The sequence below is a fragment of the Perissodus microlepis genome, chromosome 8, assembly GCF_051167445.1.
Source record: "Perissodus microlepis isolate ML-2025 ecotype Zambia chromosome 8, ASM5116744v1, whole genome shotgun sequence".
Taxonomy (NCBI): Eukaryota; Metazoa; Chordata; class Actinopteri; order Cichliformes; family Cichlidae; genus Perissodus; species Perissodus microlepis.
Window position 1 is genome coordinate 7,079,312 of NC_140468.1, and position 19,126 is coordinate 7,098,437.

At 40.8% G+C, this 19,126-nt stretch overlaps 3 protein-coding genes across 5 annotated transcripts in view; 1 reads left to right on the forward strand and 2 right to left on the reverse strand.

The window, feature by feature from the left end:
• Nucleotides 1-289: 289 nt before the first annotated feature.
• On the reverse strand, nucleotides 290-5,983 carry twnk (twinkle mtDNA helicase). The gene is made up of 7 exons (XM_084937254.1): nucleotides 5,798-5,983; nucleotides 4,917-5,562; nucleotides 3,878-4,580; nucleotides 2,800-3,040; nucleotides 1,863-1,970; nucleotides 1,617-1,758; nucleotides 290-1,149 (listed from the first exon to the last, which is right to left on the reverse strand). Exons 2-7 carry the CDS (start codon nucleotides 5,535-5,537, stop codon nucleotides 802-804), a joined length of 2,163 nt encoding a protein of 720 aa, XP_084793380.1. The 5' UTR covers nucleotides 5,538-5,562; nucleotides 5,798-5,983; the 3' UTR covers nucleotides 290-801.
• A 102-nt stretch (nucleotides 5,984-6,085) lies between these two features.
• Nucleotides 6,086-10,620, forward strand: mrpl43 (mitochondrial ribosomal protein L43). The gene is made up of 3 exons (XM_084937255.1): nucleotides 6,086-6,329; nucleotides 8,246-8,352; nucleotides 10,330-10,620. The coding sequence occupies exons 1-3, from the start codon at nucleotides 6,199-6,201 to the stop codon at nucleotides 10,545-10,547; spliced, it is 456 nt and encodes a 151-aa protein (XP_084793381.1). The 5' UTR covers nucleotides 6,086-6,198; the 3' UTR covers nucleotides 10,548-10,620.
• A 1,902-nt stretch (nucleotides 10,621-12,522) lies between these two features.
• The window catches only part of sema4gb (sema domain, immunoglobulin domain (Ig), transmembrane domain (TM) and short cytoplasmic domain, (semaphorin) 4Gb), a 59,226-nt gene continuing 52,622 nt past the window's right edge, over nucleotides 12,523-19,126 (reverse strand). For all 3 annotated transcript variants that reach the window (XM_084937253.1, XM_084937251.1, XM_084937252.1), the window contains one exon: nucleotides 12,523-18,957. In XM_084937253.1, the coding sequence (XP_084793379.1) occupies nucleotides 17,990-18,957 (968 nt within the window). In that variant the 3' untranslated portion in view covers nucleotides 12,523-17,989. The remainder of the gene's footprint in view (nucleotides 18,958-19,126) is intronic.

A 19,126-nucleotide genomic window follows, 5' to 3' on the forward strand; every position in this document is an offset into this window, starting at 1 on the left:
AGAATTAAACTACATTTTTCCTAATGTGCATAACTGAGCTTTGTCACGCTTGTAGTCATTTATAAATCAGACATATGGAACAAATCGTTAGCAAGTTGTTAAGGCAGTCGCTGCTGTAGCCGAGAGACGAAACTAAACAAACACATATGTCTGTAGTCAGTGATCACTGCCATTTGGAAATAGGACGGCTGATATTTGCTGCTCAACAATTATCTGAAGTTAACTAAACTCCAGTCTCTTAGCACACAACGCCCCCTGGTGACCACAGATAGAAAACGCAATCACAATCTGCATTAGAAGTTGTTGGGGAGGGTTTATTATAAAAAGCAACAAATCATTGTTGTACAAAAAGTCAGTAGAGAACACACTGTGGTAATGTGCAGGGGTTTGTATTATGCCTCTAAGCAGACAGTGATAGTGTTACCACCCCTATTTAATCAGTAGTTCCTGGCGTCACATTATTATTTGAATAGGTTAAACAACACTTAACAAATTCAGTCTTACTACATTGAACAGAAAAGCTTTGAAGACTAGTTTAACACTTTGCTGTCATTATTTCACATTCTGTCTGTAACATACTTCATTCCACGATGAAACACGTTTTCACTACCTGGCATATTCTGGATTCAGGGATGTTAATTCATACATTTCATATGCATGTTCATATTTATGTACTTGTATTTAGCTTAGCTGAACCTCCTGTTATTGACATACAACTGTCGAACATTATCTTTCATACAAAGAGTCTGGTTGAGCTTTAACATTCAAATCCCTGATCAACAGAGAGAATACTCTGAAATTTCACTTCTGAATGGCTCCGTTTCCATTTGCAGGACTTTTAACAGTTCGTGGAGTCTTTGTGTTTCCTTTCACTTTCTCTACCTTATCTTTTTTAACCTCCTCCTTCTTTGACACCGCTGCAGTGGCCTCGTCCTCCTCCTCGTTTTCCGGCTTGGTGTTTACCTTCCTCAGCTTGTGTTTTCCTTTGATGGGAGTGGAAAAAGTCAGCGAAGACTTGATGAAGTCCAGAGGGAAGATGCCCACGTCTCCATCAAAGCGGTTCTTGGTCACTTGCAGGGATCTGCGGCCGGGACACGTCACCAGCTTCTTTTCCTGCAGTATGAGGACGTTGTCGGCCTCTTGGCTGGCCTGGAAGGAGTTAAAAGTCAAGACGTGTCTTACTTAAATTGGAAAACTGCAGATTTGTGAAGAGAGCAAGCGTATATGCATTTTTATTGAAACAGCAAGTCAAGAGATGTGCTTATTTATTAAAATGTTTTAGATATTGATTTTAAGAATCAAAACAGAATGATACCCATGCTATTTTGATGAGTATGAACAAAATTATTATTACTCTCACAATAACAACCTATCGATGCTGTGATTCTTTTAGTTCTCCTGTTAAAATATTTTAATTTGCGAATGCCAGTTAGGGGAAATACCCACAAAATAGGGTACATTTTTGCTGACCAGGTCACTGGTGACTGTGACAATGTTAAGAGGATAATTGAACATTGTACATTAAATGTACAGTATCTGTCTGCCAACAATTTGTCATTTTCAACTGTTCCTTCAGTATTTTCTACCAGACTGAACTGAAACTCTCGCTGCCTTACCTTAGCAGAACCAAAGATTGATGCCGTTTGCAGTTCTCGGTCATCCTCCTCTTTCCTCGGATGAATGATCAGGGTGACATGACAGGAGCTGTTAGTGGCAAACTTCCTGAAAACCCCGATAATGTGGTCCTGGACTGCAAACCTGAGGTACATGAGAACATTGTATTTCCATACAGCATTAACACACCAATAACAGCACTAACATGACATCATCACACACCAGATAAACAACATTTTTTATCTTACTTGTCTACTGAGAGGTTTTCTTGTCCCATCATGAACTGCAGATTATCAATGACAACATGGTTGATATCATAGAGGTAGACAGCATGTTGCATTGTGTCCAGCACTGTCCTGTAGGCAAAATTGGACAGGAGTCAGAAGGTCTTAGACCATGTCCACACTAATATGTTTTCGTTTGAAAACGTATCTTTTTCTCTCCGTTCTGGCCTTCTGTCCACACTGAGATGGTGTTTTCAGTCAAGGAAAACAGAGCTTTTTGAAAATGCTCGCCAAAGCGGAAAGGCAGTGTAGGCTGCATAAACAGAGACTTTCGGAAACGATGACGCATTTTAGTCATATGATGCAGTCATGTAACCAATTAAACTAAGATAGCGGAGGGCATTATACAGCAGTTATTTTGTTTGCTCTCAATTTTGAAAGCCCTATTAAAGATCAATATCAGTTTGTACATGCTCCAGATAGCTTTTCTTCAAATTCTTTAATTCTCACTCGCTTTTGCAACTTTGTACTTTTGTGTTACTTGCAGCAACAACTCCACTTCATTGTTAGTCCATTTAAAAAACTCGGTGCTTTTCCTCGACATTTTGCCGTGATGTTTCAAAGAGCTGGAAAGTAAAAAAAACGGCTGACAGAAATAACGCAGGTCGAATCGTCTTACGTTTCACACATGCTCAATACAGGAATGTAAGCATTTCAGTCATCTCAGTGCGGATGAACAACTGTTCTGAAACAATTGAAAACGATAGTGTGGACGCGGAGCGTTTTTAGATGAAAATGCAGTTTTCAAATTTATCCGGATTAGTGTAGACGTAGCCATATACTGACTGTGCAACCACACTCCAACAAGAAGTGATCAAACTATCAAGATTATGTTCAAAAACAAAGCAAACCTCTTCAATAAAAGAACTTAATGGATCCCTGAAGTACTAATAAGACTTACTTGATGTTCTGCTGCCCGTGGAAAGTCATGAAGTAAAGCGGCAGCTCTTCAAACTTGTCTGCCCAGAAATCATACTGTTCCAGGTTCTCCTCCAGCCTCTGCATGGCGAACTGTGTCAGCATGATCTTGGCTAGACGGACATTGTTGATCTCAAAGCTGCCCCACAAAGTGTTGACACCCTGCATGCAAAGGTCCAGGGCCAACTCACTGATAAAGGTGGTTTTCCCACTTCCAGTAGGACCTGGTGAAGAAACATCATGATTGCGTACTGGGTTAATAAAGCTAGTACTTGTACTTTATATTTAAACTGGTAAACTAAAAAGCCATCATACTTCCGGACACTTTAATGAAAAGTAAAAACTTGGCCAGCTGTGTGTGTTTTACATCCTCTTCCTTTAAAGAAAGTATGCGGTTTAAGTCAGCCTATCTCCGGTTCAAGGTCCTTGAGCAGTGCTGCATGACTTCCACAGCTTTTTAGCATTCATTCAACTAGGTAATGCAGTGGGTCAGTGTTATAACAGTGATGATTCAATTTAAATGGCACACAGTGGGACACCAGGAAGTGGATTTTTTATTCACGTTTGAAGTTCCATGATGAAATTGCAGATATAAAGAAGCATGCTGGGACTTTCACTGACTGATCCAAAAATAGCCACAATGCTGCAGAAGTCAGAAAAGGGAAAAACAGGAGCAGTTTTGAAAGCGCTGCAGCACTGACAAATGAGACCATCTTGAAGAAGATATCACCCAAACTTCAATCAGGTATGGTTTTTGTTTTGTTGTTGAGTTGTGAAACTCGATCACAACTCAGGGCAGAACAATAAAAGACTGAATTTAAATCTGCTTGCTTACAAATTGGCTTTGATATTTGGCTACCTAGAAGTGGTGGAAGAAAGATCCATTATCCACAGAGATATTGATTACCACAGAATTCGTGTTTTATGATGCTATGAGTTTTGTTTGTATCACTTTTAAAAAGGGAAGAAATTACTTAACTTTGGTTATGATTTGTTGGGATTTAAAAAAAACAACTAATTAGTTCCTGAGTTTTAAAACATCATTATTAGTAAAACAGTACCTGTAAAAACAGTCAGCTCTCCCTTGCGGTGTCCCTTCAAAATCCTGTTGAGCTCAGGAAACCTCGTCCACTTCACTCCAGCCACCTGATCTGTGTTGACGAGCTCCCCGTAAACGTCCTCTCTGAGCTGCTTGAAGGACACTATGGACTTATGGGCCGCTGGGATCGAGGCTTTAATGATGTTGCTTAAGTTTTTACCTCGGGCCAGAGCCTCCACCGCACACGGCCGGTACTCACCAGGCCGCACAAGGGAGCAACGCCTGATGCCCAGCTTGCGAGAAAAGCTCTTTGACGCCTCCCAGGAGCGAATGTCTCCCCCCAGCCACAGAGTCACCCGCTTGAACTGCTCCAGGTAGGGCAGCAGGATTGGAGGAAGGCAGCTGACCCCGCGAGGAAGAGCAACACTCGGGAGTCCTGTGGCCTGACTCACAGCCATCGTGTCAAACTCGTGACCCGTCACCACCACCTCCGAGTCCAGACGTCCCACAAGAGGGAGGCCAAACAAGTTGTAATAGGAGTTAGACTTTGGGACTGTAGCTTCATTATATGTGACTTTGTCAGTTTCTGTTCTTTGAGCTGATAGGAGCTTGACCCCTTTTAAAGAGGAATCAGGTCCACCAAACCAGGGGAAAACCAGGCTTTTGGTTGGCTTGAATAATCTCACTCCAAACTTCTTGAGGGTTGCATTGGAGATCTTTGTGATCTGAAACAAAACACTGACAAATATTACTGCGCCAGATGACACTGTAGAGGAAAAGGTAAGGTCTTGTACATACACCACCATATTTAACAAAATAAATATATATATGTTTAAAGTGACTTTACATTCAGGTACTAGCAGTCTCAGAGGATGAGAATGGTTGTGTATGTGCACATATGTTTGTCACAGAGCTGAGGATGTGTGTGTGTGTTAGTTGTTGCCGATCTTTGTAATCAGTGCAGGGAGATGTGTGGTGAGGGCAACAGCTCTGGGGAAGCTGTTCATAAGCTGCTTGTGTCATCTTTTGAATTAAGAATCACAAATAACACAAAATAATACCTGGAAAATGGTTTTAATCAGCTGAGCTTCATCCTCTGGGAGGTCAGTGAGTGGCACAGAGGTGGACCAGATCCTCTGCACCTCTCTCAGCTCCCTCTCTCTCTCCTCCTGCTCCTCTACACTCTCCGGATACCCCAGCAGCACATTAGGGTTAAGGGACTCTTCCCCGTCCTTCTGCATCACCTCCAAACAGTCCTGGAGGTCCTCCCAGCTCCCCTCCACCAGCGTGTCCTTGCACAGAAACTGTCCTGTGGTTTTGTCAATGAACAGAGAGAAGACCTCCTTCCTGGTTGACAAATCCACAAAGATGCTGGGAATGTGGAGGCAGCTGTAGCCATCGTGGAAGGGAATATCTTTGGAGCGTAGATACTGTTTGATGTCTGTGACTGTGACTGGGGTCACAGGGAACTCTAAAGTAGATTTGGTGTCTTTTTTATAACCTCTGGTCCCAGTGTGTGTCAGGAAGTAGCCTGTACCCCAAGGTATTGGAAATGGCCTGTGAAGCAGCCTCTTTGGTAGAGGTCTCAAAAATGGAGATGTAAGACATCCTTGGAGGAGAAACCTTGGGGCTCCCACCTGCAAGAGACAGGTGGAGCTCCTCAGCAGCAAGCCTCTCCACATTGGTTATGTGGTCAGCACGTTGAACCTGCAAAAAGACACCAAGACATGAGGAAACCAGCAGCCTAATATAGGAAAAGCACAGCAAAGTTTTGGGGTGACCTAGACAGTCAAATTAAAGAGAGGCAGCGGGGCAGAAAACCGTTATTTTCTTGTCAAACGGAGACATACTGAACATGAAAATTATCATGGAGGCGTATGAAAGCATCACTCAAAAGTTAGTGGCGTTTAATAAAACATGAGGCCGAAAAAGAACAACTTACAGTCTCTGATATCTGTCCTCCTCTCCTCCCATGCTCCACTCTAACCCGGGATTTTCGGTGCGTTTCCAAAACAAGTCCGTGTGAACTATACGGAAGACTAGATATTCTGAAAGCTGGACTAACACATATTTACCTTTTAAATTATACTTAACGTGATCATTTTTATAGTAGAAAATAAATGTAATGGTTTGACGTTTAATTTGTCAACGAAAGAAGTCTTCTTCTAGAAGGTATCTTTTTTTGTTAACCGTTATGTCAGCTATGCGTTTCACTCCGGAACTTGCTACTGACGGACAGCGCTGTGTACATGCCCGTCAGGTTGTCCTCTGAGAGCCTTGCTACCGTTTAGTGTGTTTGACTGTGTTATTTTTGTGCAGCAGTAGAAAAAGAGCAGATTAACGATGACTTCCAGAGGGACACCCAGTCGTTTTTTGAGAAGTGTCCTTCAAAATGGCGTCGGTCGGTACGTTTGCCAGCTAAAACGAATCTCCATCGTCTTCTCCAAAAAGGCTCAGAGTTCGCTGGGAGCCAGGTAAAAGAAGTCTTTGATAGTTTATGTAGACAGTTCCTCTCAGTCACGGCCTTGAACAAATCTAAGAGATTACTTGGTTTCCTGATTAGCACACGGTTTATTGATTTAGATCTTGTAATTCTCAATTTAGATCCCAGTCTATTATGTTGACGTCAGTCTTGTACCTCATTATTTTCATTAATCAGCCGTCTTTCCCGGTGGAGGAATCCAAAAGATGCTGTAAGCCGATAGCAGGTTAAAAATCTATTTGTCATAACGTTATAGCATACAATATGCTCATCTGCCGCTTCATTAGGAACACCCTTTCAACTACTCGTTAATGCAAATATCTCATGAGCAAATCACAATGGCAGCAACCGAACACATGTAGACATGGCCAGAGACCAGATGAAGTCCAAACGAGCATCAGAATTTTGAAGAAAGTTAAAGATGTAGACGAGCATCTGTGAACGTACAGGACGTTAAACCTTGGAGCAGATGGGCTACAGCAGCAGAAGACACCTGATGTCACTCCTTTCAGCTGAGAACAGGAAACTGAACCTACACCAAAGCTGGACAATAGAAAATAGGAAATGATGCAACATTTGAATGGAAGGGTCAGAATTTGGTGCAAATTACATGAAATCATGAATTGTAGCTCAGGAGGCAGAGCAGGTCACCAACTGATCAGAAAGTTGGTGTTTTGATGTCCGGCTCCTCCGGTCTACATAGCGAAGTATCCCTGGGCAAGATAATGAACCCCAAGTCACCTTCTGATGTCATGTCACAGAGCTGAAATCCTCTCAATATGATTTCATTAACATGACAGTGAATTTATTGTACTCACATGGTCTCCGCAGTCACTGGATCTCAATCTAATAGAGCATCTTTAGTAGCAGGAGCAGTAGGTTTGCAACAAGGATGTACAACAAACAGATCTGCAGCAACTATGTGATGCTATCATGTAAATATGCACCAAAATCTCTGAGGAATGTTTCCAGCACCTTGTTGAATCTATGCCACAAAGAATAATGCCAGTTCTGAGGGCAAAAGGGGGTCAAACCCAGTACTGACAAGGTGTAACTGATAGAGTATTTGAGAAATGGCCCAAAAATGTGCAGTTAAGCAGGATTTTTGCAGTTCCTATTATAGCATCTAGGCTCAAATGCACTACCTGCTTCTGTAACACACAATCAGAAAGCCAGATGATCATCACATTCCTGTGATATGGGTTCAGGGATCATAAATAGTAGACGAATCTTTTAGCACTGGCAGTAGATGCTGACAGACATCACCAACAGCCCTTTATTGTTCAAACGCCACATCATGATGCTAGCAGCAGTTACATTTGCAGACTCTCAGCAGAATTTTTCACTGCTCAGAATAGTTTCTGACTTCATGACTGAATGTTCTGTGACTTCAGTAGCCTAAAGATTAAAATGAATCAACAGAAACATTATTTTTAGCTGTTTATCTGCTTGCTAACACACAAAATAGGCCAAATTCTGTGCATTTGCATTATAATAGTGAAAGGGTCCAGCTTCACATTAACCAATTAAAACATCCAAGGATGGAGTCTGTGGTCTTCTAAAATTGTATTTTAATGAAAATGTTTTTTAAAAATTCATATCTGAAAATTGCAGGGTGATGTCTGTCATCTGGAAAGATTTTTTCCCCCAAGTTTGTTTTATTATCAGTTATTTAACTGTTCATGCATTTCTTTTTGAAATGAAAAGTAGCACAAAGCATAAAATGAAATTATATGATTGTCATTTAATTTTCCACCTTATACAGCTGCGCTCAGACTGTGTGGTTTAAACAAATGTATAATAATTTATTAACCAGTAATGAAAATAATTGGCAGGTATGGCTCAAAAAACAAACAAAAAACTCTGTCACCCTTACCAAACTGTAATACAGTTAATCTGCTTTTTCAGGGATTTTATCGAGGAGGGAGTTGTGGATTATGCCAACAAGAACCCTGGAACTGTCGTCTATGTGTCTCCGCAGCCTTGCAGGGTACCAAAAATAGTTGCAGAATACTGTAAGTGCCCACAGCTCTGTTCGAATCAGACCTGAATAAATTTACTGAAACAATGGTGAAGCAGAGTGACAGTGAGATTTCTGAATATAGATCATTTGTTTATGTAGATATAAAGTAAAGAGAGAAGGAGTTAAGATTACAAGTTTTAGTTAAGGAGTAATGAAATTATAATAGAGAGCAACTGAATGTTTATTAGAACATTTATTATATTCCACTCACTAGACTCTGAACTGAGTAATCGATAAAGTATACTGAATAAAAAGATGAGTACCAAAATGAATGGTAATCACGTAGGAATTTAGTCATGTCTCTCTAGAGATGGTAAGCTTTCAAATGCTTCCAAACTAACCATCACAGATTTGCCTGACTAAAATAAGATGAGATAAGACTTAACTGATTCCATCCAAAGTGTTCTGGATGTGGTGTTTAGAGCTGCCCACCAATAGGTTGACAATTGAAACCAGCAACTTGTTGATGTTATAGGTGACCGAGTTGATCATACAGACAGTTGGTCTTACAGGTGCACCCTGTTTATGTATCTTCTGTAAACCATACAGACTTGGTTTAGATTCTCCTGGGTATAGCCTGTGGTATGAGGTTTGCTCAATAACGATGTCTTGCTCTAACTGTTTCAGACAGTCTATCACCCTCTTTCTGTAACAACTACCTGGTTCTCGTTTCAGGGGCTCATAAGTATTTTTATCACTGTGCAGCAACAAAATTTTCTCATGTTAGTCTTTCTGGTTTAGCAAAAGCGTGCACCTACCCTTGTCTGCCGGAAGGATGATAATGTTGTTATTACTAAGCGATGTGAGTGCCTTCCTCTCCCCCACGTTGATGTTGGATGCTGAGGACATTTTCGTCCCCAGTTGCTCTGCTTCCACATCTGCAAAGTTGATGTTTTGAATTGCTGTTTCTATAGCTGTGATCAATTCGACTAGCGGAATTTGCCTCGGCTTTAAATTTAACCCTGCAAGGATGTTTTTTACTGTTTGGGTGAGTTTTCTGTCAGGCAAATTTTTTTCCCCCGCTTTCCACATCCTCGGTATGGCATCCTTCTGTCTTCAGGCTGTTGAGGAAACTCCATATTTGGCTATGCAGATGTACTGTTCATAAGGTTGGGGAAACCTGCAGTCAGCTGAGACTGAAGAAGTTACTTGGATGGGGATGAAACGTTTGCCCCACTGAAAACGCTACTTCCAGAAAAAAAAGAATCATCTCAGGATTTCCTTACCTGTATGATTGAGCATGCATCAAGGCATATTTTCTAACATTTCTTTCATATTATCTGAAAACTCCTTGAATCAGGTTCTTCATATTTTTAGGGTAAATATCTGGTACTGTGGTTTTATCAGTAAGGACATTTATAGAATGATGGATGCTTGAAATCTCTAAAATATTTGGATCCTGGATCTCTGACAGCAAATTTGGAAGCATTGTAGAAATGAGAATTTTGCAGATAGGGAACTGATATTTTATTTCCAGCTTCTCATATAGAAGGCATGTAATAGTGTTTAACCCTGTCACGCCAATTGTATCATATTTGATGAATTAATATTTTAGACTTCTTCATCAGCAAATATGAAACAAATTAAAAGTCACATATGCAAATTAATATTTCATTTAATTTTTAAACATTTTGTCAGAAGTTTTAATGAACACTCCATTTTCAAAAAGCTTGAGTATGGATAAGGTAGATTTTTCATCCAACTTCACTGTTATAATACCCAGCTATGAAACCATGTGCCAAATCCAAATGAACATTTTTAGAAACAGACAGTTTGTGTTAATGTTATATCCAAAATCTGTTGTTCTGTCTCATTTTTAACTAACTTAATAAGAAGCATGAAAAGTAAACTGCCATAAAGCAGTCTTAGATACTGTAGGGGGCAGTATAACATAGGTAGAAGGTATTGTTGTTAATGTTAATGTTGTAGGTGTCCTCTTAAAAGTCGCATATATTTTCCTTTTTTGCAGTAAATGGCAACGTGAGGGAAGAAACCATCACGAGCAAAACGTCTCAGCAGATATCCGAGCTTTTGACTAAGCTGACCAATCAGTCCGGTCTGGAAATCATCCGCATCCGCAAACCCTTCCACACAGACAGTCCCAGCATCCAGGGCCTGTGGCACCCTTTCACCAACCGGCCCCCGTCTATTGGCCCCATAAGGCCACAGAAACCAGATTCTCAATAAGGACTAACGAAAGAAAATGTTGAACTTTCATTTGTATTTTTTGCAGTTTAAATTAAATCACTGGTGAATAACAGTTTCTGCATTGGCTTCCTTTTGATTTTTTTTTCCTGGATAATACCACACTGTTGTCTGATTTTTTTATTTTTTTTAACCATCTCCTTCTGTTTGCAGCAGAGCCCACTTGAAGGAAAAATGCTCACAGTTCCAGCTCTAAATGCCACATTTGAATAGACTTTAAATGGATCCACCAGAGCTTTGTCAGCGGGCATACTAAAGAGCAGATAACTGTTTTTAAATCTCAAGGTTATTTAAAGATTTGTGTAATAAGTGCCGCAGATGGAACTTTGAAATAAAAAAATAAAAAACCCAACAACTTTCAGATGTTGATGGTTAAATACAGATTTTCTTTAGAGGTGGGTTTCAGCACATCGAGAGAAGAAGAAGTAGCACAGCCGTTGTGCTGTCTGCATCGCTCAGTGTAAAAACTTAAGAAGAATTACATGTTTTTTAAGTTGTACTCCAGGGTAAATGTAAATGTTTTCACGGCTTAATACTGACAAGATTTGAAGGTGTCCTTAAATATCCCACAGCTTAAATGAACATGACAGATGGTTGTGTGATGGCCTGAGGGACAGCCTTTAACCTTCAGTGTGAGCTGTCCTCTGTAACAGGAACAGAAAACTTAACACTCGTCCAGCGGGTGATTTGTTCAAATTCAACAAGGCGTTGAATTTTGGCACAACTACTGGTTGCTTTCTTTGCAGTTCTTCTACTGAATTCATCATTTTTGACTGCAAAATGCATTCAGGGTTCACCCCCAGTGTTGCTCTCCAAAAAACAAATACAACCAAGTGGAAACCATCGGACGAATACAAATAAGAGTCTTCGCATGAAGCCAACGTGAAGAGTGCAGCAGGCGAATGGTATACTTTATAACCCCGGCCACGGGAAATGGTTAGGCAATGTGACTGTTTATGTGGAGCGGGAGAGTGACGTGACTGCAAAGGATGCTGATGAGATGCAGGAAGATGCTGCTGTTCATTTCGCTCACTTTCTCCCACGTATCTTTTCTAATTAGCATTCCAGTGTTAAATTAGACTCAGACACGGAGGCTGCACTTGGAATAAAAGTGTCTAACTTTAAATCTCCAAACTTTTTATCAGTAAATTTCAGATTTAAAAAGGGGCATTGCCTGTTTTGTAGAATAAAGTCTTCATTTATCCAAAACAGATAAATGTATTCTGCCATTCCCATGTTAAAGTCTGCAACAGCCAGTTTTAAGATTCCAAACCCCTTTATCAACCCATCCAAGCTTTTAATCATCACATGAGTATAAGATGAAGCATTTCTTTCTTTGTGTTTCCACTGATCTCTGGTCAGTTAGCTTGATGAGGTTGAGTCCCCAACCTCATTTCCAGCATCTGAAAGCCACTGCTATATTTGTGTGTGTGTAAGTAATTTTGGCACTTACAGTCCTCCATACTATTCTCATTTCCTATATTTTTAATTTATCTCCGACACCAATTACAGATATCGCAGCTGCTGTTCTCTCATCACGCCCGCCATCCCTGATGGGAAATGGCACAGCTTGACCTGTGCAAGGACACTAAATAAAGTTGTTGTTGCTTAGTTACAGCTGTGAATGCTGCTCTAAAAATGGTAATTTTTACCCCCCCTCCTCTGTACCCTGAGTCTATGTTATACCTCTGGCTCATATAAATGACTATGGGGTGGAGTGGGATTCATTCCCTGTGGAGGACAGTGGCCTTGCTACTCGCCACAAGCTAAAAACAACCAGGTATCTTGAGAGAAGAATCGAGTGAGAACATATTTTGCATGTTGTTTCATGACTTCCTCTCAGGGCTGTTGACAATGAACCTTTTTTCCCCCAAGCTAAAGGTCATCCAAACACTTTTTTAAGCTACATGAACGCCAGAGGAAATTGAATGACATGAAATAAATAAGACATGAGATATCACTTTGGCCAGGTATAATCTGATAAGACAACAAAGAGAAGTTCATTATCTACATCAAAAATAATACAGAACCAGCTTGAATCAAAGTGTCACAGTTTACAGGGGTTTTAGTATGCATGATTTTTAACAAAGCACATAAAGTATAGTGCAAGCTGTGAACTGTTTAGGCCCAACACAAAGAAGAAAGTACATCTACATAAACAGCAGGATAATTGCTATGGAATTAGCAAAAAAAAACCCCAAAAAACCAAAACAATTTCATGTGAACGCAAAGCAGCCAACGTGTTAACTAATTAAGTTTAAGTCCATAGTACAGAATAGAGTGTTTATTGTAAATGGATTGCCCTTGAATGACAGTGAAATAGCAGCAGTAATGACCTTAGATTCAGGTGAAACTTCCACTATGTTCAGTAATACCCAGACATTTACAAGAAAAAATTCTATATAACACAAACATGTTGAACACAGTAGAAGCTGCAATTATTTTACACATTTTATTGAAATTAAATGTTAACCAGCAAAAAAATAAAACAAAAACATTTTACACTGTACAATTTTGATTTAAATATATACCGTGGGCCTATTATGCAACTTCCAGTACCTTTGCATAAACCAGAGTCTAAAATTATCCTACTTGTCTTATGCTGGGCCTGTCTTGTCTTGTCTGGAAACAAGTTGTTTTAGCCTCTCTCTTTAAGCTACCTGCCCTCTGATTGACTGACTAGCAGCAGGTGGGTGGAGCTTCTGTACATGAGATGCCATATTAGGGTTATCAGCCCTATCTGACATCATATAGATCTAAGAGTCGGAAACTGTCAGAAAGTAAATGTAAATAGCAGTCTGAAGCTTGAGCTTGTCATTATTTGAAACTATACAAGCTAACAAGGGAAACAAAACATCCCTTTGAATGCTTAAGCTGTCGGATTGAGAGGCTTCATAACATAACAGCATCTTAAACTGCTACAGAAAATCCAATTGTTACTTGAATTCCCACATGTTCAAAAACACAAACTCGAGTGCTCTTTTAAAAGCCGGCTTTAATTGATTAGAGGCCACTGTGACCATTTGGAAATTCAGCCGGGTCCTTGAGAAGTGAGTGTGAATGTGAGCGGCGAGGGTTACAGATGATGCTTTCATGTAGAAGTGATGAGCAGTGGTAATCAAAGAGGCAGCAGAGATGAAAAGAGTTGAGGACAGAAGATTAGGATCAAAACATGTGAAGTGGTTTGTTTTTTTGCTTTTTTATAAAGGGCTGATCAGAAATGGGAGAAAACAGAAGATGAAGTGGCAAAGTTTGGGAGAAAGTATGAAGCAAGAACTTTAAGTTCAGGTTTTTACCACATACTGTAGTTTCAAAGCATATATATGGCATTTAAAATATATAAAAGCAGGTCATTGTAACCTTTAAATTTGTCCACTGCATTGCTTATGGATACAGGGTGTAACAAGATTATTATTATACTAGGATACAGTAAAAATGGACTTGTGGCTTCTGGCAAAAACATTGACAAACACACTATACTCAGTGTTTAGTAAACTGAAAAGCCTTTAACGCTGACACTAAAGTACAAAAAAACAGTCAGATCAAGGTTTGGATGATAGTGGTACTGGTCCGATACTAAATGCAAATATGCCCATTTAGAACAGCTTATTTGTGCTGTCACATAATGATGCTATGTACTGTAATAAAAGCACACTGAGGCTTTTGCCTGTCTGTGTGTTTTACGCTCTCTCCAGTCGTATGCACCGCCCTTTGCAGCTGAATCCACTCAGCAATTAAGCCTGGGAGTATTTAAGCGGAGGCAGGGGGAGAGGAGAACCTCAGTCTTTTAGTGTATTTCTGTTTGCAGTGTATGAGCTCATGGAGATTTGTGTGTGCAGTTTGCCAGCTATTTGATTAATTTCCCTTTTAGTTACAGGCTACTAAATTTTGTCGCATTCTTTTTACTTTTATGTGGTGATAGCAGCTTGGCCGTGGTTCTGACTTTACTTAATTTAAAAAAAAAATGTTGTTTTGTTCCTGAATCACCCAGAGACTTCTACTGTCACTTCCCCAGATGCCACAGACTTCCTGGGGAATATAACATGTGCACTTTTGCAGAGTTTCTCTTAAGCAATGATCATGATGTGGCTGGGTGCACATGGATTGCCAAAAAAATCTGTAGTGCATAGTTTTAAAAGAACAGCTTAATATGCAAGCATGCAATCAGTTAAGTGCTTTGATTTGATTGAATTAATGTGGTTCTTTAGTCACAGAGAATTTCTTCTACCTCTATTTGCATAGAGTGGAATGCCTGGACTATATTATCCTCAGCAAAAAAAAAGAATGAAAAATCCATGATGCCAAAGTACAAAACACACGAGAAGACCTGCAAGTGCAAAACATCTCCTGTCTACTAGTATCGCCATCTGTTTCCTGCATGACTAACCAGGACACACAGGTCAAATGTTTTGTGGCTGGATGTACCTGCAGAGATGACAGCGAGGCATGCAAACAGACAAGAAGCTGCTGTCCTCCCCTCGTGGAGGTGAGCCAAACACGGCTCTCGCTGTCTGACAGATAAACAATGCGAGCCACCAGAGAGGGCCGCCGCTTGTGCTGAAGCTACGAGAGCTGATTCAACACTTTGCAGCAAAGACGGATCTTTATTTACCACTGGCCGTGACACGTTTACAAAAAGCTCAGAGATTCATTTCAGTCACTTCCCCGTAAGATATACACGTAGCATTTAATCATAGCGTTGTTCACCTTGTTGAGGAAATACAGTGAAAGCTGCAGTTCTTGTTGTTTTGGCATTGCACTAATGTCAGGTAAACATTGAGGATGCTTTTGTGGGCTGCATGTGTGAAGGTCTTCTCCACTTGGGTTTGGCAACTTGCCACGTGCAGCTTTAGCAAAGCAGAGGACAAACGTGAGCCTGGCTCTCAGCGTTGTTTTAAGAGATAGATGACTAGAATTTTTTTTTTTTTTTTGCTGTAGAAATCCATGTGATTTCTGTTTGTTTTTTCACCTGTTTTTGTATGAAACCATGTTCTTGATGTTTTGAGAGAAAGTAAAACAGTCAATGTTATTCAGAAAACAGGCCTTAAATATAAATATAAAACAACATCTAAAAATTTTCTTTATAGGATTTCATCAATTTGTGGTTCCCGGTTCGCTTCCACAACCCTGAAGCCAGTCTGTGATCTACAGCAAAAACCAATCAATCTGACCACCACGCTGACTGCTCCTTTAATAGTCTGCATGTTTACTTTCATAAAGTTTTATCTCTTTTCCCACAGAGAGGCTAAAAATAGAAATACTACAGGGAAAAAAATAGTTCCAAGTTTGCTACAGGTTTTTCCATTGGCACTGGCACAGCACACTATGCTACTAACGGTTGCAACAGTGGCGTATATTTATTGCTATTTACATGAGGAAAAATCAAGCGGGAAAAGTGGCTTAAATAAATACACTAAAATGTAAGACTTGTCTTAAAATCTGTGCTCTAGTGTGCTGTATCAAAACTGGATTCTTAAAGTGATACTTTTACTAAAGTCAACATTTTAGTTATTACAATGATTGTGGCCGACGGCTTAACAGAGAAGATAAATGTTGTTTATCGAGCAAAAATGCCAAACATTCACAGCTTTCAGATCCTAAAGTGAGAAATCATAGGAAAATAATCATTCGTTACATCTCTGCAAAGGACATGCATCATAGAAAAAGTGGTTTGAAACATGACAAGCCACTCAAAACCCATTCCTGGAGCTTTGTGTGCTCAACTTTCACTCATTTTTCCATATGCTCAATATTTTACACAAACAATTAATTTTGTGAAAATATGGATTAATACTCTACCTCCTTTCAAGCCAGTTTAAAAATATACAAGGCTTGCTGCTCATCTCAATCAATATAAATCTAAATTTATACCTGATTTAATTAGGCTAATCTCCCCTTCAAGGTCATCTTGTTGTGCACATCTGGATCAATTCCAGGGTAGCTATTTTTAGCACGCTCCTCCAAAAGTCCCGTTATGAACGCTTGCACTTTTGTATCTAGAATTTCACAGAGCAGCAAACATCAGCTGCTGTGTGATCCAGCTGATTACTGTTGATGCAAACTTGGTCTTTGGTTACATCCAGAATCCAAAGAGTAGCTTTCGCTGGAAGAGTCCACAGTGTCCAAGCACAAAGGTGGTGCTGCCAGGAGACATTTGTGGGGGTTTTCAATGTTTAGTCATTTCTCAGGGAGAGTTTTCCAACACTGATATTTACTAGCATGTGAGAGATGACATCTGGTATGAACCATCTAAACAGTCTATAGAAAATCTTTTTTTAGCCACAGCAACAAAATCCGTGCTGAACACCTGCCACACATGCCAGATTTGATTGCCTCTGACATTATCCTCTTCTCCTAAAAAAATCCAAGATGATCGGTTCCAGTTTCGACACCACACATCACAGAACCAGAGCTGCAAGAGGGTATAATGGGACTTCCAAGCAGCAACCTAAAAGTAACAGCCACATTCAAAGTGCCGTAATGCTTCCCAAAGCGATATTCTTGAAGGAGAGATTGGTCAAATTTAAATCTCTTGTAGCTTTTTATTTTGCTGGGCATACACAGAACTTTACCTTCACACCACATAAGTCTTTTATTAGTCTTTAGTTTGGTAGGTTAGTGCGTTTATAAAAATTAAAAAAAGACGAGAGGGGGCATGGATGCCTCCTTACTTAAGCCGTGATGACCTTGTTCATCCTAAGAGCATGGATTGTTTCATTTGCCGTTTTATAATCTTCCTCATCAATATGTTTTTAGGACTTCTCAAAAAAGCCACTTGAAAAAGCTTCTTTTACCATCTGCCTCATAGAAAGGCTCACTGTGCAGTTTGTGATGATACCAGTCCACAAACACAGTCACAAGCAACAAAGAGGTGCATCTTCATACACAGGACTGGGTGGTAAAGCTGAAAGCACATTAGGTGCTACTGTTCTTAGGCCATTTTTTAATTTATACAAAATAGCCTAATGCTTAGCATGTTTTGGATGAACTATCACTTTAAGCTCCACAGATATCTAATATTACATGGTTATAAAACTTCTTGAATCTCTCCACAGTCTCGGAAATGCTTGATCACCTCCTGGCCTAATTTAGTTTTTGTATCCATGTCCTATTTTGTAACATTGCCTTTTTTGTCGTCTGACTGCCATCTTTCAGAAACTTCCAGAGAGTCTGCACTTTAGGTATCATCTTTAAGCTCCTTTTCACAGCTCCACATTTTAGCAGTCTCTGATTAGTGAAATCCTGGGCCATTTGTCACTGAAGACACAACAGGCTGAATATTTCTGACCAAGTTATGACATGACCTGCAGGTACTCTGTGCAATTAAGAGCAACACTTCATAAAATAGTCATTTTTCCCCACAAGTACGGATCACCGCTAGGGTAAAAATAAATAACAGTGGGATGAAGCATAAGAGGGGTGCCCTAGATCGAACTCTCATCGGGTTGCAAGTCCAGTTGTGTGTGTTTCCTTTTCTCCAGGATCCTGTTGAGCTCCTCTGTGAAGGAATGGTAGAGCGGGGACATACCGTCAGGGTCGGCCTGCCTCAGCAGCACGTAGCTGTTTCCGTTCATCTTCCTCAGCACGCTGGGCAGAGTGGCCGAGAGCCCATTGGCATAGTCCATGTTGGGAAGCGGGGGTGGCATGGGAAGAGGAGGAGCCGGAGGAGGTGTTTTAGCTGGAGACATCTGGCCTTCACCTGGCACTATCTGGAGGAAGCCATCACCCAGGTCCCCAAAGCTCGGCACTGAGATGGACCGACGACCCTGACGGCCATTGCAGTGGCTTGAGATGGTTTTAAGTTCAAGGTGGGAGCTCCTTTTTCTCTCAGAGGCACCTAGGACTTGGAGACCTTGCTGGGAGAACTTCCGATCCTGAGAGGCTCGTCTAGTGCAGAAGCTTACATAAAGAAGGACCACAGTCAACACCAAGCAAAGCCCACCGAGAACCGCCACCAGAGAGATGTACACGGCCTCCATGTGTCTGTAGGTCTGAAACTCAGGTCTTGAAGGAAGTGGGGCAGGAGGCGAGGGCAAGGGCTGCTCAGTGGGGCTGCCGGTAGAGAAAACAGTCGGGCTGGAAATTGTAGTGGGGTTAGTTGTGGCTGTGGGTTCCACAGGGAAGTACGGCTCTGTGTGAACCCTTACTGTGTAGAGATAGACCAGAACTGAGACTGAGTTCTCGAGAGCAAAGCAGCGGTAAATGCCGCTCTGCTGGGTGCGAGCTCCGATTATCAGGAGGCCATCTGTGCCGATGCGATAGCCCGAATTGAGGTCGTATCCCTGGAGCTCCCTGCCGTTTAGCGTCCAGCGTGGAGTTGCCAGGTTGGAGCGTAGTTCACACTGGAGTAGCACATCGTCACCCGACATCACAGAACGCCTCCGATGGACCACTGAGGATAAAAACAAGAGGACAAGAGACATGAGATGGAGTTAAAAAAGAAGAGTGAAATGAGGAAGACAGAAGAAGACTAGTGGATGAAGAACGTGAGAGACAGTGTGACACAAATGCGGGAAGACAGAGCAATGAATATACAAGATGTTGGGTCACCAAGGTTACAA

Coding starts and splice junctions, on each gene's coding strand:
- twnk (XM_084937254.1), bottom strand. CDS start 5,537: ATGTGGAGAGGCTTGCTGCTGAGGAGCTCCACCTGTCTCTTGCAGGTG. Junction 3,041..3,877: donor AGAGCTGACTGTTTTTACAG/GTACTGTTTTAC, acceptor TTTCTTCACCAG/GTCCTACTGGAAGTGGGAAA. Junction 1,759..1,862: donor GAAAACCTCTCAGTAGACAA/GTAAGATAAAAA, acceptor CATGTACCTCAG/GTTTGCAGTCCAGGACCACA.
- mrpl43 (XM_084937255.1), top strand. CDS start 6,199: ATGACTTCCAGAGGGACACCCAGTCGTTTTTTGAGAAGTGTCCTTCAA. Junction 6,330..8,245: donor CAGAGTTCGCTGGGAGCCAG/GTAAAAGAAGTC, acceptor CTGCTTTTTCAG/GGATTTTATCGAGGAGGGAG. Junction 8,353..10,329: donor AAAAATAGTTGCAGAATACT/GTAAGTGCCCAC, acceptor CCTTTTTTGCAG/TAAATGGCAACGTGAGGGAA.